Genomic DNA, 25,780 nt, shown 5'->3' with positions numbered 1-25,780 from the left:
GCAGTGAAAGCGCAGAGTCCTAACCACAGGACCTCCAGGGAATTCCCACAGTACACATGTTAATGTACACATTATTCTTTGTTAAAGCTCAGGTTCACTAAATGCATTCACCTTTCATATACTTCTTTGCAAGTAATAAAACAATATAGGCTTTTCAGTACTTCAGCCTAGGTTTCTGCACAACTAAGTCCAATTGTGTGAGGTCTGCCTGTTTACTGATCCTGCTCTATAAAAATGGGAGGTCTCGAAGTACCAGAAAGTTTATTCACAGCCAAAAAGAACAAAATGATTTCTTATTCTCCTGAAATAGGAAATTTTATGTTTTCATAGTCAAAATAATAAACAATTTTTAAAGGTTTTTAAAAAAAAGTAGTTGAGAATTTTGATGAAATTCATTTATTTCAGTAGAATAAAACTATAAGCAGCATGAAAATATAAAGTGCTACATAAAAGCCCCACAATACATAAAATTTGAAAGGTTTCATTGGTTTAAACAGTTACAGGTGAAACAGACATTATATATTTTTTCAAGCATGCTATTTTAACTACCTTGATATGTGCTATGTTGGTCAAAGGAAAAGCCATGAGTTACCTAAATCTGAGGATTGGAGGAAGGAGTCCTAAGCCTTTACCTACCAGATCACACATCCGGTTTTGGCCTTATGCCGTAAATAAGGGGTTAAACTGGGGCTTTAAAAATAATAGTTTTCTGAAGAGGCCCTTTATTGGGATGTAAGAATGGCTCCAAAGACCAGTTTTGTTCATTAACTCCACAGTGGGGGCCAGATCGACAACTTAAGGAGTTTTAGGTAGCAAAGTGAGCTGAAAGGGAAGAAGCAAAAGATATGCCACTTTCAGACAACGTGTATCAGGTGGTAAAAAAAAAAAAAAAAAAAAAAAAAAAACTGGAACAAAGAAGGATATGGCCTGGCTGTTGATGGGTGAAAGAAGAGAGGCAACTCAGATAGAGGAAGATCTGCAGAATGTGAAATCTTCTTGGCTTAATCAGTTTTAAAGTATAGACACACTCCATGGAAACATGCAACGAGATCACATAGATCGAGGCTGGCTCAGTGTGATGGAGAGGAAATGGAGGGAAGATTGTTCCTAGCACACGATTAACCTCAGGATAGGCTGAGAGAATGGGGATTTCCTTCTTCTCAGGTGATAACATTACCTGGTCCTCCCCCGTGAGTCAGTGACCTCTTGCTAGGAGACCACTGACCACTGAACCAATATTTCTAATATCTTACATTCCAAACCAAGACTTCAGAATGTATTTTCTCATGGCAATAAAGTTATAAAATGGTAACCTATAATTTTCCTGACATACGAGGTCTTCATAAAGTCCTTGGGCCTTTTAGACTTTACCAACTTCAGCTGTAGATATAAGAGAAACAATCTGTAAACACTTTAAAAATGCTAATTTATTAAAATTTAAGAAAACTGTCTATTATATAATAGTATACAATACGTTCTTATTTTAGATGCAGACATAACTGGCTATAAGATGAAAACAAATTGTGTCTGATAGTTCATAGAACCAAAATCCTATCAGAGCAGGAGTAAAAATTAAATTTGCCTTTAAAATCATTTTACAAATTGTTTCTATCTTGCCCATAATTTCAGTTAGTTAAAGCTACGTAAGGACTTTATAAATACCATTCCCCAAAGTATTCAAGATACATTATGGACTAATGGATCTTGTCTAATGTGGCCTTGTCTAGAACCTAAACATGATTTACAACACTGAGTCGTTAAAAAAAAAAAAAAAAAATTAACTTACAAATGCACTTTTAGAGCATAACCTATTTGAAAGCTGGGGACTGCCTGTATTTAAAAATTAAATCTTCATTAACAATACTCTCAAGAGTGCCCTCAATGCTGCTCCTGAACATGCTGAAGGTAACGTTTTTCTGTGATTATATGTTCTCACCAGGCATTATTTATGATGATAAAATTATCTACTAGAGTCTGTGGAGCTAGCTAGCACTAAGTTATATACGGATTTATTGATCAATATATCAATAAATATATTGATATATATTGATATATTGCTTTTGCGCCGAAAATTATCTCTTGGGCTTTGATTAGGTGGGCAGTTCTGATTTCTATCACTGTTACATGGGCCCTGAGCTTTTGTATTAAAATGGTACATGAAATATTTCAATATTATGATATTCCTGGAATAATTAAATTTATAGTGATTATAAAGCTAGGCATATAATACAACTCAAAAGATATACAATTCAAAGTACAGCAAACATTCAAATCTTAAGATCCTCCTATTTAACTTGTGGAGGAAAATCAAGCAATTTCCTGGCTTGGATCCTTCCTTCCTTAAATCAAAGCTCTATGGAGGGTTGTTTTCCTTCTTTCTTTTAAAATCTTGTGTGTGAACTGGAGAGAAGGGGACAACAGCATATCAAAGTGGTTACAAAGCATTATTCCCTCTTCAAGTAACATCCAATAATAATGATGTAATCTCATTTCCTCAGAGATGTTTGACCGAAATAGTTTACTTTCACCGAAGAATGTTTAGGACACAAAGTCAGTCACAGAATGGGCAATTCCAGTATGTCTCATATGCATACATTTTAAGCAAGCTATTTGAGGGGTTTTATTTTCCCTTTTTTTCCAACTCTTATCCCTATATCATTCTACATTAAGTAGAAACAGAGTACTCAATAAATGGTACTGAGTAACTAGTAATACTCATTGGAACTTAAAATACCATTTTTTATCCAAAAGTTTTAAAGGGCTATACAGAAAAGTATCACAAATTTCCATAAAGAGAAGCTGAGGCATGAGAAACAACAATAAGTTATTTCCCTGTAAAGCAGGTCACACAGAGAGACAAGGGACTTTGACTTCTAGCCCCTTATACTAAGCAGGACACAGTCTGAATGTCTAGCTATATTTATACTGAATTATAAGGATCAAAAAAGGAATGAAGGGTAAATACAAAATAATCTTTTTGTAAACAATTCTTAGATTATACCCAATGCAGAATGTTTAATGAAGTAGCTGAGTCACAGCTCTTAAGACACAAAACAATATTATAACTCAAAGTCAAATATGTACTCATTGGCCAGATATATTCGTCGGAATATAAGAGCTGCCAATGCCAAAGTCAAGATGACAATCAGTACAGCGGATCCGCCATGATCAGTGTGGTGGTCTCTTGGCGGCCGGCCCTGGGTCACAGCTGGTGAAGTAGACGACCTTCTCTGACCCTGCTGCTGGGCCCGGCGCTGTCGAGGGCTCATGGAGGTATCCTCAGCTACAGGTTGGGCAGGTTGTTGAAGGGACGCTGCTAAGGTGTTCTGGACTCCACACTATGAAATTTTAAGAAATTTTGTTTGAAATTGGCAAAGAACACTTGTATACGTACATACAGGCTCTTCAACAGCACACGGAATCTCCGAGCACTAAATATGACTAAGGGCAAAACTACCAAGAATTCTCTGAATGTTGAGATTAGTAATTCACCCCCCGGAATAAGCCAGCAACACAATTTATTCTGAGTGCTCACCAGGTAGAGGAGGGATTTACCAGCAACAAATAAGACAACGACAGAGTTTGCCCATATTCTCCATAGATCGCTTTGTACTCTCCTCCAGCAGCAATTCAAACAGTATCTGCTAGGCATCTGGGTACCTCCCTTCTTTCAGGAGAGTCAAGGAGGGAAGCAATTTGATTCCCACTTCCACATAAAAATTTGCCATATTGTAACTGGCAAAAAAGGGCAACTAGCAACAGTGTTATTCCCCCAGTGTTATCTTATTACATCAACAATCATAGAACATAGGAAATAATTTCAAACCATATGTTCTTCATAATAATATTGTTATAAAAAATAGATGTGGTTTTCAAACCAGGCTTATCTTTTCTCACAATCCCTGTCAACTGAATTGAACACAAGTCTAGAAGAACCCTTTACTGTGTGTTTGAACTGTGTTATTCTATGAGTGTAAAGCATGAACTCTTGTCAAGAGTGCCCTGGGTATGTGCTGAGAAACACGTGGAGGTGGTTAGGGGAGACTCAGTGTATCCCCCTGAAAAGCACTGGATGTCAACTGCTTTCCATCCTTTCAATGAACGCTTGGTCAAAGCATAAACACAATGTGGTACCAAGTGATTCAAAATCGTAAATGTGTTTTATAGACAAGAAAGCTCTACAAAATATGAACTCCACTTTATTTATATAGATACCTTAACTCTACCTCTAATAACCCAACAGTCTTTCTTATATTGAAAACAACTTTATGCTGATTATAATAGTGTCAAGACACATTCTTTCAAATAAAAAATAAGAATGTATGTTTTATTCAGAGTAACTTTTTAAATTGAGTAATTACAAAAAAAGTATTGAACGAAAATACTATTCATTATAGAAATTTTCAATATTTAGAAAAAAAGAGAATCTAATAATGTAATTCAAATACCTCTTTTTTAAAAGGTAAGAGAATGAGCTTTGTCCTGGCAACAACTGTAAACATAGGGAAAAACTGCTGATCTAAGTTACCTGCAGAAGAAATTACGTTTTAATTCTGACAGCACCCCAACATTAAAAGATTTAAATAATCTGAGTTTCTTAAAACTATCCTTTGGAAGCACTCAAATGTAGTGACCCATAACCCAGAGGTAGAAAGGAACTACCCACTCTGAGCTAAAAATAAAAGTGCTGATGCTGAATGAGAGGCGCGTGAACTTGGACTTCCGTACTCCAGGGCTCAGGAGCAAGGTGCTCACTGAAGAGCAGACACACAGAGCTGTTACATTTTACGATGCCTAATGTTGCCACACTGTGTCATGCCATGACTTATTACAACATTCCACTGGAAATCTCCCATTCTTCCAGCCATTCAGCCAAGCAGATAAAAGTGTCTGATAGAGCAAAAGTACTCAGGGCTTATAGGGAAATGGGTTCTTAAGGAAAATAAAAAGCAAGCTGGTAGTATCAATTCAGAAACTAGCGTAAGAGACTGACTCACCTTAAAGCTTTGATTTTATACATGTTGTTTCTTTTTCTTTAAATTAATTAATTAATTAATTTATTTATTTATTTATTTATCTTTTGGCTGTGTTGAGTCTTTGTTTCTGTGCGAGGGCTTTCTCTAGTTGTGGCAAGCGGGGGCCACTCTTCATCGCGGTGCGCGGGCCTCTCACTGTCGCGGCCTCTCTTGTTGCGGAGCACAGGCTCCAGACGCGCAGGCTCAGTAGTTGTGGCTCACGGACCTAGTTGCTCCGCGGCATGTGGGATCTTCCCGGACCAGGGCTCGAACCCGTGTCCCCTGCATTGGCAGGCAGATTCTCAACCACTGCGCCACCAGGGAAGCCCCTACATGTTGTTTTTTTCCATTAGTTTGAGGGGGAACACTATCCTGCCCATATACCTGACTAAAACAGGGAGTCTTACCATTACTAGGCTGGCTTCGCCACTTCAAAGATGTGTGACCCTAAGCAAGTTATTTAACCTAAGACTCAGCTCCCTCTCCTGTACAAGGATACTATCCAGTTCAGTAGTTGTGAAGATTAAACAGGATAATGATATAAAGTGCTTAGGATACACAATTGCTTATTAAATGTTAGTCATTATTAATATTACTATCGATATATCCCTTTGAAGACTCCAGATTTAGGTAACAAAAAAAGTCATGACTTTATTTAGGACTGCTTTCCAGAACTTTATTTAGGGCTGCTTTTCAGAACTTTATTAGTATGATTATTTGGAGTTGAAGGACTAATTGGACTAAATTTTGGTGGTTCATATTGAACTGCAGGTGGAGAATCAAGTTGGCCTTAGCATTTTCAAAATGCCATAGGTTTGGTGGTAGGACTTTTAAATCTCTGCTGTTTGCCTAAACTTGTTCAAACACACATATCACAGAATGAAGACTTAAGTCATAATAGTTTCCATTTCCTTCATTAAGATGAAGTGATCATTTCTGGGAACGTAAAAGTATGTGACATTTATATTTAATTAAATTACATTTAAATATATATAAAAAAATCACAGTCACAGGTAAGTCCCTTGTTACATATATATATATAAAAGCTTTTCTATAGTAACCTAGAATAGCATCTGGGAGGGAGTTCTGTGTTTGCTTTTTTTGTGTGTGTTTGCTTTTTAACACAAAATGAAATGGCTTATTCAGAACCTCAATCCCTGGGAAGAAGAAAAAAGTCTGATAGACTGGAAAAACATAAATCGACCATCAGTATTGTTCCCATTTCTACATAGCTAAAAAATCTGCATCAAATAAACAGATGGCCTGATGTTATCTGCTGTATTTAGACTTTGGGCAATCTCTCGCCCCTCAAGGCTAAAAAAACATACCTTATCTGGGATTCGATGTATAACATCTCAGTGAATTTATATTACACTTGCATGTAAAGCAGCTACCCCCAGCCAAATATTTTTTTCTTTTTTCATTTATTTTGTATCTCTGAGATATTGGATGTTCACTAAACTTATTGTGGTAATCATTTCATGGTGTATGTAAGTCAGATCACTATGCTGTACACCTTTAAACTTATACATTGCTGTATGTCAATTATATTGCAATAAAACTGGAAGAAAAAATAAGAAAAACAATCAAAATGGAAAAGACTACTGTAATAACAAAACTACTGTTTGTGCAATCTAATTTACTAAACTTCTTGATTTCTTTATCTGTATTCCTAGTATTTTTTTAAAGTGCCAATCCTAAGATTCATTTATTCAACCAACAACTACCAATTGACCATCTACTATATACAAGGCACTATGCCAAGCACTAGGGATATCGTGCAGTAGAAAGACAACCCTGATCCTCAAGGAGCCCACATTCTGGGAAGGGAGATAGACAATAAATAACTAATTATAAAATAAATTACAACTGGAATAAGTATAACTGGAATATGCAACAGGAGACTTGACATAGATTTAAAATAGACTAAAGACAGATTTAAATACATCACAAGTATTAGGAGACTGTCCTTATAGGTGAAAAAAGATTACTACCCTCCTCCTCTCTGTAATAGGATGGTTCTATTTTTAAAAAAACTATTTACGATGGAAAAAAAAATTAGAGGGCTTCCCTGGTGGCGCAGTGGTTAAGAATCCGCCTGCCAACGCAGGGGACACGGGTTCGAGCCCTGGTCCAGGAAGATCCCACATGCCGCAGAGCAACTAAGCCCGTGTGCCACAACTACTGAGCCTGCGCTCTAGAGCCTGCGAGCCACAACTACTGAGCCTGCGTGCCACAACTACTGAAGCCTGCATGCCTAGAGCCCGTGCTCCGCAGCAAGAGAAGCCACTGCAATGAGAAGCCCTCACACCGCAACGAAGAGTAGCCCCCGCTCGCCGCAACTAGAGAAAGCCTGCGCACAGCAAGGGAAGACCCAACGCAGCCAATAAATAAATAAATAAATAAATAAAATCTATAAGATAAATAAATAAATAAATAAAAATAAATTAAAAACTATTAGAATTCCAAAGGTGAAACGTAATCTGAATTTTTCTTTAAATACTGCAAGCTAAAACATATACTGACTAAAATTAATTCACTATATCTCTCTGTAATTCATGAAATTACATGGGCAACACATAAAAATGATTTAACTCTTAGCATGCACTTTTTTCTTATACTTCCATCTTCAGTCCCCCAAAAACTTCCTTTAGAGCACCCTCTCCCCTGCTTTCTCCAATCCACTTCTTTCTGCCCATCTCACTCTCTGAATGGGAGAAGACCACTCAGTCCCACTTTATAATAAGTATTCCTGAGTAAAAGGAAAATCTGTATTTGCCCAGCTTCTATTCCAATTTTCCTGACCCTTTAAAATCCTCTATAAACTGGACAGGGGGGAAAGATGTGGCTACTCAACCAAACAATCTGTTACGAAAAAGACAGTTCCTCTCTTATATATAAGAAGGAGGGACTTCCCTGGTGGTGCAGTGGTTAAGAATCTGCCTGCCAATGCAGGGGACACGGGTTCGAGCCCTGCTCCAGGAAGATCCCACATGCTGCGGAGCAACTAAGCCCGTGCGCCACAACTACTGAGCCCGTGCTCCACAACTACTGAAGCCCATGTGCCTAGAGCCCGTGCTCCACAACAAGAGAAGCCCGTACACCGCAAGGAAGAGTAGTGCCTGTTCGCCACAACTAGAGGAAGCCTGTGCACAGCAATGAAGACCCAATGCAGCCAAAAATAAATAAATAAATTTATTTAAAAATTCAAGAAAAGAAAGGAAAGTCAATGTTTTCCCCCATAATCCTAATTATTTAGCAACAATCCAGTCACAGTTTCTTAATCAGTCTCTCCAACGACCAAAGCCCGCTAACGTTTAGACAATAGGTCAGGGCACAACTAATAAGACCCATAGCATCCGTGTAATCTTTCATTCAATAATTATTTATTAGACACTTACTATGTACAAGGGAGCACCATCCAACAGAACTTTTTGAGATGATACTGTTCCGTATCTATGCTGTCTAATACAGTAGCCACTAGCCACATGTGGCTCTTGAATACTTGAAATGTAGCCAGTGTGACTAAGGAACTGAATTTTTAATTTAGTTTCATTCTGAATAAGGTAAATACAAATTTAGATAGACATGTGGCTAGTGGCTACTGTACTGGACAGAGATGGTCTAAGGCAAATCTTGGACTCCAGGCCTTTAAGTCAGTGCCTTAATGCAGCTTAACAAACCTTCCAGAGATGAAGTGCCTATTTAGAAAGCAGCTAATGTATGTATATTTTGTTTCATTCAGAGTCTAGCATTATATTGAAACTAACTTTTCAGAAAAGTCATAGAATTCTGGAAGGACAATAGGACCTAAAATTTGTTTAGTCCAGCCCCATTTAACAAAAAAGAAGGCTGAGAAGATATGAATAACTTGCTTAAGATACTATAATTCACTACAGGGAGAGCTAGGTTAGAACCCAACTGTTAGGAGAACCAAAATATTCAGATATTTCATCTAGATATCGCCTCTTCTACTGCAAATAATGACAATGGTATAGATATAGATATAGATATAAAAGACAAGAGCCATACCGATGTACTTGCTGTAGCACCCTGGAATGTTGTAGGTATATCATCCTGTAAATCATTTAGTGAAAAAGAGTGGTTTAAGTCCGACTCAGTGATAGTCTTTCCAGATGAATTGACTTCTGCCTATAAAAAAAAGATACACCCAAGAGCAGTGTCACAAGAGGAGATGTACAGAATAACCCACAACCTACTAAGTCCTCTCCTGGATTTATTTTAATTACTACTTTAATATCAACTAGTCAGTTAAGCTCTGAGCATTCACTCGTGTCCAATACTGTGCTAGATATTTTAGGAAGAGTAGACAATACCTATTCTCAAGGAGCTGTTACTTGGTGAGGAACAAAACTAACACTCCTGGTTCACAATCCACTCCAAAAAGCTCTAAAAACTAAAGTTTTTTGTAATTTTCAGGCGAAGTCTGACATGTGAGGCTATTAACAGTCTTGATCGCACATTACTGTAAATATTCCCAGGTTTGCTGATGAGATATTAATAGATTTGATTATGGGGTGCTGCCCTAGATCCCACTATGGATGTTAGTATAGGTTTAATATCTCTAAAATCTGAAATTCTGATGTACAAAAGACATCTGGCCCTAAGATTTTCAGAGAAGTAATGTTAAGTACAATAGGAATCCTCAGAAGGAAGAAAATAACCAACATTTATTAAGCACCTCCTCTTCCAGGCACCGCAGTAAAATAGAAGGGAAAATTTCTCCCAAGAACTGGACATGGAAGGATATACAAGATGTAGAGAGGGGAAAAAAGGGAGAGGCAGCATGTTGCTTAAGGCAGGTTGACTTTTTTTGATGGAGCTAAAAATTAAATTCCAGAAGTAATTATATGCAGAGCAAAAGGATGAGAGACATGTCAAAATATTAATAACAGCTATTTCTTGGGGATGGGATTATGCATGATTGTTATTTTCTTCTTACTGTTTATCTATATTTTCTATAATAATAGTTAAAATTTATTAAGCACCAGAGACAGTTCTAAATGCAATACATTTAAAAGAGCATTAACTCAATTCTTGTAAGAATCCTACAAGTACCATTATTATTCACAGATGAGAAAAAGGTACAATGTAAGTAATATGCCTGATGTCCTACTACCAATAAGCAGCAAAGCTGAGATTTGAACCGTGGCACAGTATACCAGAGTCTAAGTTTTAACCATTACTATGCTATAATAATAATGCTGCTTCTGTGAATATATATTATTAGTTTTGTAATAAGAAAAATTATTTGTAAAAACCTCAGTGCGACAGAACTACATTGCTTTACTTTCTGTCCAAAAGTTGGCAATAAACAAAAGGGCTACAGAATTAGAAGTTATTTACAAATTTAGAGTACCTTAAAACTGATTTGTCTAGCCAGTTCCTTGGCTTCTTGGTCAGCCTGACTTGAATCACTTCCAGATTTTAAAGGCAACAGGACGTCCTTCATGGCAAAGCCACATCCCTCACAACAGAAATCTTGTGATCTGGTAAGAAGTAATTTTTTGATGGGTATAAATCAAATACTTGAAAGTTAATCCAAGACGCTCAAATACTGAATGACTAAATTTAAAAGATCACTCAACAATTCCGTATCACACTTATCTACATGCAAATTAGACAATTTTGGCAATAATTATAGTTCTGAGACAAATACACAAGTTAAACTGTTTTTTAAAAAAAATCCATGTCAATTATGCCTCAATTTTAACAATCTGAAATTTTAAAAAAACAAAAACTAGGGCTTAGATTTCATTTTTTCCTAATATACTGCCTAAATAAAGTAAGCTTTAGATCTGTAAGACAAAACATATAAATTGTTTAACTACACTGTCCTCAAGATCACACATAACAAGCCTATGTTAAGTCTATGTAAAAAGTCCATTTTAAAGCTCAATTCAGGAATTCCCTGGCAGTCCAGTGGTTAAGACTCGGCACTTTCACTGCTGTGGGCCCGGGTTTGGTCCCTGGTAGGGGAACTAAGATCCCACAAGCCGTGTGGTGCAGCCAAATAAAAACAAATTTTTTTTTAATAAAATAAAATAGAATTTACAGATATTTCCAAGGAAAAACTCACAAACCCTACTCATCAAAATAGTAGTACAACTTGAAAGATCAGAGAACTTGTGGAAAATCCAGACACTGAAATTCATCATTCATTATAATAGAGGCTCAAAATAAGCCTGCTAACTAGACTATTTCCTAATATTAATTTGTTTCTGTATGTTTTCATTTTCTTCTTTGTATGACTGGAAATAAATGTGTATAATATGCAGAAATATATATTGTTACATTGCTGAACTTTTAAAAAAACTATTTTGTCCTACTTCTAGTTCAACAAAATAAGAGTCTTAGATCTTGAAGAATATACTATTTATAACTTCACGTAGACAAAATATATGTAAAAGTTGTGTTAATTTAGTGTTTATTGATGAATGTTTTTTGTTTCACCAGAAGTAGCACTGCTGTCCATATCCTTTGAGAATCAGTTGTATCCAAATTATTTACCTTAAAATGTGTTCACTTTTAACTGAGAAGTCAGATGAAGTTTAAAGGAGAAAGTTTATTTTTAATATATTAGTATTAGTTTATCCACAAGGACAGTATGCTACCATGGTTGAGTGCAAAATCATGTTTTAGAAAGCCTGTATCACAGACTAAGAACCTAGAATATATAGAGTGAGAAGTCTAAACAAAAAGTTTTTTGATTTTTTTTTTTACCTTGTACATGAAATGAACTGGATGAAAGTATCAAGATAGAAAGTCGCCATAGGAAATCAAAATAAATGCTATGTACTCCAAGTACATATTATAGTTTGTGAATAGTAGCTGCAAGGTATATACCAAACTTGGGAATAAGGTTTAAAAAGAAAAGTTGCTGATAAAACAGGGAGTCTATCAAATCTTCCCAAGGCTAAAGTCTATCTGATTTAACAAACATCTATGGAGGGCCAATTCTGGGCTGTGCTAGGGTAAGAGTAAGATATACTATAATTTAATTAACATAATAGGTCTGAAAGGTGGCAGGCAGCGAAGTCCAGAACAGGACAATGATCAAAATCAAGAATGAGTTTTCGCACTACTCAAAGGAGAGGCTACTCCGAATCTAATGACTAATCTGGGTCATACAGACAGAATGTACTTGAAAAAAACCAAGAAGGCAATACCACTGGGAAACTACAACTTGATAAAGAAAATCTTTGCTTTATTCCAGATCATTTATTGAGCACTTGCTATGTGGCAGATGCTACAGATACAAAGATGATAAAATGGATTCCCTCTCTGCCTTCAAGGAGTTTTTAAACTTTTGTGGAAAGCTACATACATATCATTACTCTGGCTCTTTTCCATCTGTAAAACTGCCCAAGTGGAGATAAATGACCAGTACTATCTTCTAGAAGGTATTGCTCATTGTAGGTTGATATTATCAACTACTTTTTAAAACTAGATAGCATGAAACAAATTCTTTAGAGTCTGGTCGCCCCTGGGGAAATTGATACAACTGAATTTCTGAAATAGCAAAACTAAGACTAGATCCTGTAGAACAAAGGTGAGTCACAAAGAGACAGAGCCTATCTCCTAGTAGCCATTATCCAGAACAGTATTCAGATTGTAACAAATAAGGAAATGCAAAACTTACTTTTTCGCAAGGGCTCTTCTTTCCTCAGGTGTGTAATCTAGAGAACCTATGGCTCCCTCTCCTTTTGTTGGCATAAACCCAATGATGGCTAATAATGCTGTTCTTACTGAAATAAAAAGTAAACATCAATCTAAGTTGCTCTGTAAAAGGAATTGGGTTTACTCTGGAAAGAGAAAAAGAAAAGACTCATAGGGTTTCACTGAAGAAGTACAAGTAGGGGATTGTATTAAAATGATGCAAAAATCTAGACAAGGAAAAGAATTTTATTATTTATTCAATAATATCAAATTATTTATCCAAAACAGCTTCAACCTCAAGAGAGTATTATACATTATTATTATGAATTGACTAAAGTTATATAAGATTTATATTCACTTTAAATACTCACTACTCCATGAAGGCTGCCAAGTTTCAGGATGATGTCCCGAGATGCTCAAACAGATTTTCTTGCCTACTTCAAATCGTCCATTAGCCTTAGGAATAAATAAGGTATTTTAAAAGTTATACATGTGTGTGTTTAATGTTTTATACTTTAAAGTATAAGTATATTTTATATATAAAGAACTTTTAAAGATAATTTTTTAGAGAATTTTAAAAGGATGGAACCTCCAAGGGGATACAGATTTTTGTCCTCTTACAGATACTCCACAAATATTTGTTGGATTCTGAATGAATAATAAAAGCTGTTTTTAGAAGTTGTAGCAGCTTTGTGAAACTGAGTTGCACAAGTGACATCTAAATAACTGACATATAAAGATGTCCTGATATCCTCCTCTGTGCCTAGTATGGTGCTAGACTCTGGGAAGGATCTAAAAGAGAAGAAACTAGATACTGGGGAGGAAGGCTCTGAGATGGGAGTGATTCTCAGAAGGATGATGCAATTTCATACAGGAACACAGAAGTGAAAGATGAGAGAGAATAATTTCAGTTTTGTCTTGGCAGAAGAGCTACTGATGATGTCCGGCAGGCAGGCAGAAATACAGACATGCTGGTATCAGAAGAAGATAATACATTTCTGGTACGTGACTTTCACAGAGGTGATCGTTGAAACCATTTCTTAGAAATAAGAGAAAACAGCTGTAGTCTGAACTCGTAGACTATCCATACTTAGGGGAAGGATAGGAAAAATAGGCATGAAGTTAGAATATAAGTTCCACGTGGGCAGAGAATCTGACTTATTCTCTGCCACACCCACAGGGTGTATGACACGTGTTTAATAAATATTTGTTGAATGAAGGCTGGAGAAGAATTTTCAAAAGAGAGGAAGTGAATCAGAAAGAGTTAAGTACTGAAAACCAGTACACATGATGATATCATCGGTGAACAGCTGCTGCCCCACTGCCCCCCACCAGTTTCCCCACACACCAGCCCTCCCTTCAGACCACCTGACTCTCCCCACGATCTAGCATCTAAAAGAAGAGAAGGGCCCCTCCAGGGCCTCCTGCTCCAGCCCTACTGCCAGCATTAACAATTCTCAACAACACCTAGTGTTTAGTAAGCAGCTTCTATATGCCAGGAACTTTATAGTGTGATTATATTTACCATACACATCCCTTTTGACAAATGAGAAAACTGAATTTCAAAGAGATTATGTAACCTGCCCCTGGTGTAATGGAAACCGCACAGGCCAGAATCCAGGGCTATTGGCTCTAAAACTAATGCTCTTTCCACTACACCAAACACTATAGGTAAAAGCAACATTAATTTGGTAATGATGAATATCTTTTCTTTTACCATTTGCTAACCCCATGTGTATCAGATGTTTAACTTAAACTTAGATGGAATAGGATGAAGACTGAGAAGAGGTGGTGAGATTTCTCAAACTGGTCTCTGAGACTGGTGTAGTAAGCCTGTTTAAACAGGGTGCTATGTGTGGGAACCAGAACACAACAGGCTAAACTAGAGTTAGCATGTCTTGAAGGTTATCAGAAGAGAAAAATAAGACTGCAGCTTAAAGTGGTAGCAGAGATATGGGAAGGTTTTTGTGTTTTATTTTTGCTTCTTTCAAGGTTAGGGGATAATTAAACACACATAAATGAAAGGAAATGAAGGAAGAAAAGCTTAACACTTAAGAGAGGAATTTACTGATGGAATAATGTCCCAGGAAATAAAAGAGAAAACTGGATCAACAGCTTTCCTTTACATGGAGATAAAATATGTGACGATAGAGAGAAATTCTAAGATATAAATAGTAATAACATAGCTAACATTTATTGAGGACTGTGTCAGTTCTTACTCTAAGAGCTGCACGTAAAGATGAGGAAACTCAAGAACAAAGCATAAGAAAGGTGAGAAACTGAAGGAGATAACGTGATTAAGAGGTACAATAACAGTAACTACCCTTTATTGAGTACTTACCATGTGCCAGCCTAGCACTTTGCATACATTAATTCACTGAATCTTAACAACCACACTATGGCAATTAGCATCATGAGTACTTCTCAGATGCTTCAACTTCCTAGGAATTTTTTCCCAGAAAAAAATACAGTCCAAGGTCTGGTCTCCAAAAGCAAAGTTATAATAATAATGGTCCACTTTATTTCTTAATGAAAATGAGTATGCATACACACTTTACAGCCACCAGGAAGAGTTACACCAGAAGCATTCCAAAAAGTCAAGAATTCTTACCGTTAGCAGAATAATGCTTGGTGGTTTCATGGGATACTCTGGTGGCAGTACTATTCGTCCATGATAAACTCCTCCATCAAAATCTGAATCTGGGGGCCCTCTAACTGTGAAGTGCCATTCAAAAAGGTTATCCTGAACAAAAACAATAACCAACAAGGAATCAATAACATTAAAAAGTTGAATTTTTTTTATCAGTGAGTATTAGAAACATGGGTGAGAAAAATTAACGTTTTATATTATTGCTAGAACAGTTTCTAATGCACACAATGTCTCAAGTATAAAAGTTATAAATAAAAGCTATTAAATCTAGTTTTCATGTCCCATAAGAGCTAAAATGTTTTTAAACAAATGCATTTTAAAACATCTGAGCATTGTTATTTATTCATAAATAAGATTATAGATTTACATATTTCCTATTACTTTAGCTCCATTTATTTTCTCTGAAAAATCTCTTCTGGAGCCCTGAAGTTTTAATCTGGACTAATTGCTTTCTTGACACATTCCAAAATTCTTCACTTGAGTGTCTTCTAGGTTTACTGGAATCTCAGTCTTCCTCTGTGTTTATTTGTTGTTGTTTGTTTTTTTGGTTTTTGCATTATTTTGATGTGGTTTATTGTCAGCTATGTGCCTCTGAAAGGAATACAAGGAAGAAAATCTGTGTTCTGGTATGTCTGAAAATATATTTATTTTGAGTTCATGCTTGATTGCTCTTTGGATGGGGATTTAATTAATTAATTAATTAATTAATTAAAAAATCATTTGATCTAGAAAAAGATTCCAGACTTAATTAAACTGTAAATTAATCCTTATATCCTAAGTAGTGATAATTATTATTTATATAATCAAATAATTTACTATAAATTTGGATTGTTTTAGCAAACTTTTAAAAATTATCCCTCATAGATGCCTAAAAGCTCTTTAGTAAGTGGTAATATTAACACACAGGCTTACATCATCTTACAGTTAACCACGTACTTCATAGTTTGCAAAATGCTTGCACATGTTATCACATCTTATTCTCACTATTACCATGAAAACCAGATTGGGCACATTTAAATACCATCCTTTCACAGATGGGAAGACTGAATAGAGGTAGAGATGTTCGTACAAAAAGCCCAAACTAGATGTAGAGACCCCTCAAGGGGCTAAGTCTTCCACCTGTAGAGTCTGGAGTTCTTTCCACTTTCCCTCCTGAGGGAAGACCTAAAATTAATTTAGTATCTGAGGCCCACTTTATAGAGACCAGAAATCTGCTTCTTCTAAAATGTCTGATTCTGAATGGCTAATAGAAATACTCAGTGTACACCCGAAACTAACACATTGTAAATTAACTATACTTCAATTTTTTTTAATGGTTAAAAAAAAACCCAAAAAACTCAGGAACTATAGGGAATAAAATATATCAATAAAGCACATCAAACACATTTGTAATGACTCAAAGCAATGAAAAAACAATTTTAAGAAACTTGTTTAAAATATTAAAGTATTAAAATACATATGTAGAAGACAGAGATAGAAACTAACCTCTAAAGGCTGTGCATGATAATGATCTGTTGGATCTTTCAATTCTGCTGCTTCTTTCATTAAACGTTTAACAGCTAAAATAAAATTCACAAGATAGAGACATTTAAAATTTACTTTTCTAAGTGATTAGCACAGATTTACAAACCTAATGAAAAAGTTCCTACTTCAACAAAAAATGTGTAGAGGACTTGTTCAACAGAGCATATCATTTAATTATGGGATAATAGTAATAATGGTAGGGAGGAAATGGTAGCTAGGCGCTAGAAGAGTTACACGTTAAATTAAATATATAGGGAAGTCTCATAAAGTCACTATTTTTATTTAGTAAGTACTTATATATATTTCCTATATGGTAGCACTCAAACATTAATTCATGTAATCCTCAAAACAACTCTATGAGATAGGTGCGATTTTTAACCCCATTTTCCAGACGAAGAAACTGAGACATGGAGAAATTATATAACATGTCCAAGGTCACACAGCTGATAAATGACAGAGCTAGGATTCCAACACAGGCAGTCCAACTCTACCTTGTTAAAATATTTAACAAAAACGTGGCCTCTGGAACTCATGCTCATGAACAGTAAACCCCCTATATCCTCAACCTCCTGGGACTTTCTACCCACTATCTTGCATTAACTTAATGGCACTGTCCCCAGAGGTCAATGAATCTCTATAGCCCTAGCTGAATTCCTTTTTGAAATGATTCTTAGGCTTAATTAAAACCTCCAATCCACTGACCCCATAGCATTCTTCACCCCACCTATACCTATATTCACTTCCCTCTTCATCCACACTTTTGGCTCTTAGGAGTTCCTCTTTCATATTCCCCTGACAAAATTTAATTCTAACTGAGCCAACTCAACCATCTTCTTTTTCTTTTTAATATTTATTTTATTTATTTATTTATTTATTTTTGTCTGCTTCGGGTCTTAGTGGCGACACACAGGCTCTTCGTTGTGGCGCACGGGCTCCAGGGCACGTGGGCTCTGTAGTTTGCCACGCGCAGACTCTCGTTGAGACGGAGCTCAGTAGTTGTGGCCCACGGGCTTAGCTGCCCGGCGGCCTGTGGGATCTTAGTTGCCCAACCAGGGATCGGACCCGTGTCCCCTGCATTGGAAGGAGGATTCTTTACCACTGCGCCACCAGGGAAGTCCCGCAACCATCTTTTTATCTGGAGTCTATACCCAAACAGCTGAGCATTACTGAAGGGGGTTTAAAAAGTCAGAGACAGGCACACTGATGCCATTATAGAGTTATTAACAACAATCTCCACTGGGACACAATGCCACCCTGTGTTCCTACATTTCTCCAGGAAGCCTCCACCCAACCCCCTCCTACGAGCACTCCAAGACTATCTCACACCTATTTACTCTCAATTCTCTTCCACCTCTTTCAGTTAATGGCACAGACTTTTAGCCCCGTGAGCAATGACTATTGACAGCTTATGACAGTTTACAATCCTATGTGTATCTGTACCCTCTTTCCTCCCCTACTGGTTCACAAAGGTCAATCCTTTGATTCCAGCCCCCTCAACGTCAAGCTTTAGGTGCTAAAAAAATGTCAGGATACTGGTGTCGGATACAGGAGAGCAAAGCCAGGGAAACACCAGATGGCCCAAGGCTCTCCAAAACTCTGCTTGAGAACCAACTGACACAGTTCAATACATGCTATGAGAGAGGTGTGCACCAGGTGGGCACCTAACCTGAGAGCAGACAGAAGAGAAAAGGGGTCAGGTACTGACATCTGAAAGAAAGACAGTAGGAATTACCCAGCTCGGTATGAATAAGCAGAGGAAACAATAAAAGTAAATTTGTGGTGGCACAGGGTGGAACGTTACGGGGAGAGGTTAATTGAGAAGCAACTCTCACACACTACAGCCAAACAGTTCGGTATGTGTCAGGACTTTTTGCATAAAATTTCATTTTAATCAAGGGTTCCTAAGCTGGAAAAAAACTCTTAAGTCACTATCCTATTCCATAACTATTAATATTCTTTTCCATCTCCGACTCTGAGCTAAGCCCTATAGGCAGAGAACTCGTTCATCTGATCAGCAAATATTCATTAAGTTCATACTAGATGCTATAGCTACAACCAAAATAAAATATAGCTTCTGTTATCAAGGAGCTTATAGTCTTGGGGGAGGAGTCAATACAAATCAGCATGATAAATGCTATATTAGAAACACGCACATATATATTGAGACACGATCTCCCCCCAAGGTCCAGACACTAGGCTTTGTTCAATTCCTCGCACACAGTTCACCTTCTCTCTACTTCAGACCTTCCTTCCTACATAGCAATTCCTCAGCTTGCATCCCTGCTCCTCCTCCCTTCCCCCACTTCATCACTGAGTCTGGTTCCCACCAGACCTTTATGAAATTTACTCAGGAAGGTCTCCCTGACACCTTCCTTTGTCCACTCTCAGAGGAGCGACTAGAGATTTCCATTTGGACAGATAAAAATCCTTGAGGAGTCCTGGCAGGAGAGTGGAGAGCAGGAATGCTCTCTAAGTTATTTCGTTTGGAAACCACTGCCCTGGATACTGGCTTGAGTCCCCTTGCTCTAAGTTCTCTTAACACCCTATAATTTTTCTTTCATAAAGTTCATCTCACTTGTGATTAACACCTGTCCTTCCTGCTCAATAACATTTACTTCATTGCAGTCTTCTCAAGGCTTAGCACAGTAAGCACTCAAATATTAGCTGAAATGAATTTTACTATCTTCCCCCCAACAAAACTCTTTCCAAGGATCTGATTAAAAAGCAGTGGTTTTGGGGACTTCCCTGGAGATCCAGTGGTTAGGACTCCGTGCTTCCACTGCAGGGGGCACGGCTTTGATCCTTAGTCAGGGAGCTAAGATCCTGCAAGCCACACAGCGTGGTCAAAAAAAAGAAAAAGCAGTGGTTCTCAAATTTATTTGATAATGAGATAAAATCCTTCGTTCAAAGAAAGGTTTAAGGAGAACCACAATATGTAAAACATAACAGCAGGGCCAGCATGGAAAGGCCTTCAGGCTATTTATCCCCATCCGCCCATTCTACCTAACGGGGCCCACGGAAAGAGAATTGAAAGCCCCTGTTTTAGAGCCGTGTAAAAAAATATCACTAAGTTAATATAATTAGATATAAATAAAATCATGGAAGTTGTTATGAAGTTAATTAGTTTAACTTGATTACTGCTGTCAGCAATCAAAGATGCCAGGAAGACTGTTTTTCCTTTATCCCTCATCAGCAGGCTGCAAAATGATTAAGCTGAAGAGGTCAGATTTTATGTCATTCCATAACATTATCACATTTTCTCTGCCTCTTCGTCACTCAGCTCAGTTCAACAGAGGAAAATAAACATCCAACGGATATTATGAGAGACGTATGAAAGGGTCGGAATTGCTACAGGAAAGAATTTAAAGGAACAATCATTGGCTCAACCACTAAACAAGTTGATTTTATTAGTTCACGGGCCACACAGGCACAAACCATGTGAGAGACAAAGTACAAAGCTAAACAGAAGGTAAGATTATTCTAGTGTTTTTATAATCTGTTTTTTCTGAAACAACATATACTATGAACACCTTCGTGAAAAAGAACGTGGACTCTGGAATTAGAGCTGCATTAAAATTCTGGCTCTGGGGACTTCCCTGGTGGCACAGTGGTTAAGAATCCACCTGCCAATGCAGGGGACACAGGTTCAATCCCTGGTCTGGGAAGATCCCACATGCCGCAGTGCAACTAAGCCCGTGCGCCACAACTACTGAGCCTGCGCTCTAGAGCCCGCAAGCCACAACTACTGAGCCCACGTGCCACAACTACCGAGCCCACGTGCCGCAACTACCGAAGCCTGCGCACCTAGAGCCCGTGCTCCGCAACTAGAGAAGCCACAACAATGAGAAGCCTGTGCGCCGCAACTAGAGAAAGCCCGCATGTAGCAATGAAGACCCAATGCAGCCCAAAATAAATAAATAAATAAATAAATATATTTTTAAAAATATGGCTCTGATATTTTGTAGCTCTAAATCCTTGAACAAGTCACTTATAATCTTATTCTGCCTCAATGTTCATATCTGTCAAATGAAACTCAATAATTTTGTCACATAATTCTCCTTTCCTTTTCACCCCTTCCTCTTCCCCAGGTCAGAAATGGATTGAGATTTAAGGCCCTCTCAATGATTCTCCCTGGTTCAAATCCAGGCCATAAGCATACGTAGTTGGCCACATGGCATGGCTCCCTAGCTCCCCAAAAGAAATATCACTGCTATGGAATAGTCAAGATTCAAAGTACTGCCTGGAAACTAGGGCTAGAGCATAGTCTGCCTCTCCTGATACTCCATCTCTTGCTACCACATGGATAGTGAGGAAACTTCTTCCACTCCAGCTCCTCTCTTATCTCTTTGCAAGGTTATCAGTGGAACTCTCCAACCATGGTAAGACAAGATGTGCCAGGAAAGAGAAGGAGGGTGGGGAGCACCTGCATTCCTGCTCTCATTCTTCCTTTTCATGGAGGCCACATGATCACTCTGGATCCAAACTCTAGGCTCTAAGGGCCTCCCATTAGCGTTCTTCACATGCCCAGGTAGCTCACTGGACTTTGGAGACAAAGCTCCAGCTAAAGGGGTCTTTTACAGGTCACTGTCTCTCATGCATCTGTTTCCCTTGGAAAGTATCAATGAATATCTTGATATCATCCATCTCCAAGTTATCGAGGATGTGAATCCAACGTCATGCTCCCCAACCGCCTCTTCCTGCTCCCATAGTGAAGGCACTTAAGCAAATACTTAAGGACTCATGTTTCTGCCCACAAAGACCCTGCAAAGGTATCCATTCAATTTAAAGAATATCTGAGCCATGGAGATAGAAGAATAAGACCTGCTTCTTGTCTTCAAGCAGCTTGTAGTGAGACAGAAAGACATGAAAACAATTACAACACAAATATTGACCAAGTATGCACAAATATAGGGACTACCTTAGTCTGCCTATGGGAGCTGGACAAGGCAGAACCTTAAAGAAGCTTGAAGAATTAATAGGAATTTCAAATGGTTAAAAGGGAAGGCATTCCAAGCAGAGGTTCCAACAGGGACCAAGGCATATAGGTGAGAAGAGCTGCTCCATCTGGAGAATCACTCAGGCAAAATGGATAGATGGTAAAAATGTAAAGGAGCACAGGAGTGATAGGAGATGAGGCTGGTGAGGAGGGCAAGCTAAACAGTTTACTTTGAACTTAATCCACAGCTATCAGGAAGCTACTGAAATGTTTTCAATTTGAGGAGTGACCTAATCAGTTTTTGTTTTGTTTTAATTGACCTGGTGACAATAGCAAAGGATTAGATATATGTGACTGTGTGTATTGGCACCTGCGTGAAAATGCATGCATTTGTGTGTGTTTCAGGGTAGAGGGTGGAGTAAAGGAGTAGACCAAGAGATCAGAGACGACGCCAGTGGATTCCTGGGTGGCTGTCAAACCCTGGGTTAGGAATATTAGGGTGAGGTGCAAGTTTGGGGGAGGAGAGAAAACTGATTAGTTTGGTTTTGGGTTTTTATACCTAGGAGAGATTTTTTTTGGTCTGTGGGAAATTTGGGTAAAGATGTTAAATCACCAGTAAGCTCTATGTATCTACAGCCTAGGAGAAGGTCTAAATTGGACATTAAAGCTTGAGAATGATTAGCATGAAGGGGCAGTAGACACCCTGGGCATGGATAGAATAACTCCCAGGTTTCTGATGGAGGTAGTAGGCGCCTTTGCACCAATCTCTTATATGCCAATCACCTGCTGAATGCAACCCATAGGGCCCTTCCAAAGAAATCTGCCACAGGAGGTTCGTTACACATATGTCTCCCTACTTCATACTCCGAGATCCTGCGACTTTGGCCAGAACGGACCCAAAAAGAGATCAGGGAGCCTGATGCAGAGGCAAGTACTGATACGCTAGCCAGAGGCTTATGAAGTGGTTCCACACAGAGCTCTGCATACAGCCAGAGGTCCATTCCAGAAAGATCGTAAAAAGATATGTTTTCCCATCTATAAAATGAACAAATTTACTATCCATATGCTAACACACTGGCCTTTAACCAGTTATTTGTACTATCTTAACTTAATTGGCCCATCCATACCTCTAAGACAACTCCGCATCAGATAGAGAGAAAAAGTGTTATATCTCTTACATTGTGCAGTGTTTTTAACCACTTCCTTTCACACATGCATTACCCTACGAAATATTACAAGACAGAATAAAACAAAGGAAGGAAACATTTTTACTATGCCTCCTGCACTTATTCAATAAGTCCCATATCTCATCTAATTTATCTTTTCCATGAACTCTAAATAATCTGTACAATGACCAAAAAAGGTTTTAAAATTTTTTTTCATTTTTAGAACAGCAGCACTACCTTTGAGGAAACGAAACCAAAAAGGGGAAGCAATTTATTACACAGTAGAAGCATGTCTACCCAAGTTCAGCCAGATGACAAGTAGGTCATATAGTATAGAAACATACAACATTCTGGAGAATTTTAAATGCTTACCACAATCTCAGGTATGATAACCTAACAAAATTGAGCAAGGTCCTCTGACAACAATCTCTTGGGACCCACCAATCCTCCATTCCAAACTGTACTATTACTCACATTTTCATTATTCTCTGGACATCCCACTAAGTACCTCAGCTGTCTCAAGGAACTTGACACCATGTGACCAAGGAGTCACCCTACGTTTTACCCACATAGTTTTATTAAAATCTAGCACAATCTTAACAATCTAGTCATTCTACCATCTAATCTTAAAACTAAGCTTTTCTTTCCCTCTTTCTCTTTGATCTCCTTTTTTTTTTTTTTTTTCCTGGTGTTCTTAGGAGATGGGCTGGGGGCGGGGATTGTGAACCCACTGAAATTGAATCCTATAAATGTATTTCTTGGAGAGCCCATGGCCTTCGCCAGATTTTTTTAAAAGTCTTTGCCTCCCCAAATGTTATGACCAATTCTGTAAACTTAGTTACCTAAGAACGTTTCTTAGCCTGACAGCACTCTGGTTAACAAAGCTCTGTTCAATCAGTATCCTCAGGCTTTTCTGGATTCTTTGTACGTTTTTAAGTTATTTAAAAAAATCAAGGATTCACAATTAGCTCTTTCCATGAGCATGCTAATCTTGCTGATTCTTAATGAGAACTTGCTTCTTTGGAAGGAAAAAAAAAAAAAAGAACTAGCAAGGGTTGGTCAAACCATCAACATCCTAGGATTACTATTTAGAGCTGAAGTGTGGAGCTTCTCCCTCCTAACAAATTTATCAAGATACAGATCGAATACCATTTATAGAACACAAAGATTCGTTTCAAGCCTGTCTTAATCTGAGAGAGCCGCTTACTTTTCGTGCATCTTTATGATACATCAGAAAAGAATTTGAGGCTAGGATTGTTTGGCTGCTTCTGTGAATGAAGCACGGGCATTAAATACAGAAAGAGAAGTTTCTATGACTGAACATAGACATACATCATACTAGTCAGTATGGCAAAAATCATGGTTAGCTCTAAAGTACACGGCTCAACTAGTTTTCGTAGCTTTTGGGTTAACTGGTATAGTCCAGAACATTTCCTTTATGTCTGTAATTCTATTCGCCCCAAATGCTGCAAACAGAACGTTTAAACTAAATCCTCAAATGCGAGTGGGTCAAGCAGCTAATAAAAGTCCGGTGGCGGCGACGGAGAAGGGCTAACGACGGTGTTGAGGGCGCAGGTAGGGCGAGGGGCTGATGATCACTATTACCCAGGGCCATCACCTTTACACCTGTGCTCGGGGATGAGTTGATAACCCAGCTCTACGCGGCGAAAATGAGGGCAGGGCAGTCGCGGTGCCGAGGGGAGTCCCCAGGTTTGGTGCCCGCTCGGCAGCCCTGCTGCGCGGCCTGCACCAGCCCGGCAGGCGGCGGGCTCGCGTAGAGCGCGAAACCGGGAGCGGGGCCGCGAGCGGCGGCCGACGCGAGGGGACGACGGCGCGGGGCCCTGGAGTCCGGGGTCACTCCTCCCTGCCGCCCACAGTGCGGCACCGCGCCCAGCCCGCAGCCCCGCTCACCCGGACTCTTCAGGTTGTAGCGGGTCTCCATGGCGGGTCGCTGTCCCGGCTCCGGCCTCCCGGCCAGCCGCCGCCGCCGCTGCCGCCACCTCTCCGCGCCGCTGCCGCCCGGGTCTCAGTGCGGCTCGGACCGACCGGCCGTGGCCCAGGAACCTCCGGGGACGCCGCCCAGCCCTGGCCAGGACTGCCGGCGGCGCGGGAGGGCGCAGGCGAGGCGCGGGCTCCGCAGTGGCGCGGGCTCCGCGGTAGCGCCGCCTCCTCCGCTGCTCCCCCGCCTCCCTGAGGGCTGGGCAGGCGCCGGCGCCGGCCCGGGTGTCGCTGAAGCGGGGGCCCGGGCTGGAGGTCAGCCTCCTCGTCTGGCCGCGGGGCCAACCCTGCCGCGGCCGCCCGGCTTGCGTCACCCGCCCTCTCCCCGGTTTTGTGAAGTTGTTCTGACGTGGCAGTCGCTTCGTGGCGGGAGGGCGGCGCCCACTTCGCCGGCCCCGGGAAGCCCGCTCCGGGATCTGAAAGAGCGAGCAGCGCCCAGGTGGTCTTCCTCTCACCCCGGGCCTCCCGGAGGCCGACCTTCCGCCAGGCCCATCCGACGTCCCCAAGCGCTCGCGGAGCTCCCCGCGGAGCGGCGCAGCCGGAAGCGCCCCGGCCCTGCTCGCGGCGGGCTGGGTCCGGGCCCGGGCCCTCGACACCGGGTTCAGAGCCGCCCCGGCCCGGCGCCCGCGTGCACCGGCGCCTGCCAAGTGCTTTATTTTTAGATCAATAGTTGTTTTGGGGTGGAAACAGTTAAATCGGGAAGACAAAATCCAGTGATAAGGGATTGAGTAGGGTTTTATAAGGATTCTTTTTCAGACAAATGTGTTTAGGTGCAAGGCACTTAAGCATTTGGGGAGAGTGAAAAAAAAGA

At 39.4% G+C, this 25,780-nt stretch overlaps 1 protein-coding gene across 1 annotated transcript; it reads right to left on the bottom strand.

Annotated features, from left to right (window-relative positions):
• Positions 1 to 427: 427 nt before the first annotated feature.
• On the bottom strand, positions 428 to 25,363 carry UBE2J1 (ubiquitin conjugating enzyme E2 J1). The gene is made up of 8 exons (XM_061206860.1): positions 24,883 to 25,363; positions 16,831 to 16,904; positions 15,307 to 15,438; positions 13,067 to 13,151; positions 12,679 to 12,784; positions 10,396 to 10,525; positions 9,048 to 9,167; positions 428 to 3,338 (listed from the first exon to the last, which is right to left on the bottom strand). Exons 1-8 carry the CDS (start codon positions 24,911 to 24,913, stop codon positions 3,060 to 3,062), a joined length of 957 nt encoding a protein of 318 aa, XP_061062843.1. The 5' UTR covers positions 24,914 to 25,363; the 3' UTR covers positions 428 to 3,059.
• Positions 25,364 to 25,780: the final 417 nt, after the last annotated feature.

The sequence above is a fragment of the Eubalaena glacialis genome, chromosome 12 (genome assembly GCF_028564815.1).
Source record: "Eubalaena glacialis isolate mEubGla1 chromosome 12, mEubGla1.1.hap2.+ XY, whole genome shotgun sequence".
Lineage (NCBI taxonomy): Eukaryota > Metazoa > Chordata > Mammalia > Artiodactyla > Balaenidae > Eubalaena > Eubalaena glacialis.
Note: the sequence above shows the minus strand (reverse complement) of the source record. Positions and strands in the feature narration are given on the sequence as shown.

What these genes read in the sequence shown, in the direction of transcription:
- UBE2J1 (XM_061206860.1), bottom strand. Translation starts at nt 24,913, where the DNA reads ATGGAGACCCGCTACAACCTGAAGAGTCCGG. An exon ending in CAAGCATTATTCTGCTAACG is followed by an intron (nt 13,152 to 15,306) that starts GTAAGAATTCTT and finishes TTTATTCCTAAG; the next exon opens with GCTAATGGACGATTTGAAGT. An exon ending in AGAAGAGCCCTTGCGAAAAA is followed by an intron (nt 10,526 to 12,678) that starts GTAAGTTTTGCA and finishes ACTTCTTACCAG; the next exon opens with ATCACAAGATTTCTGTTGTG.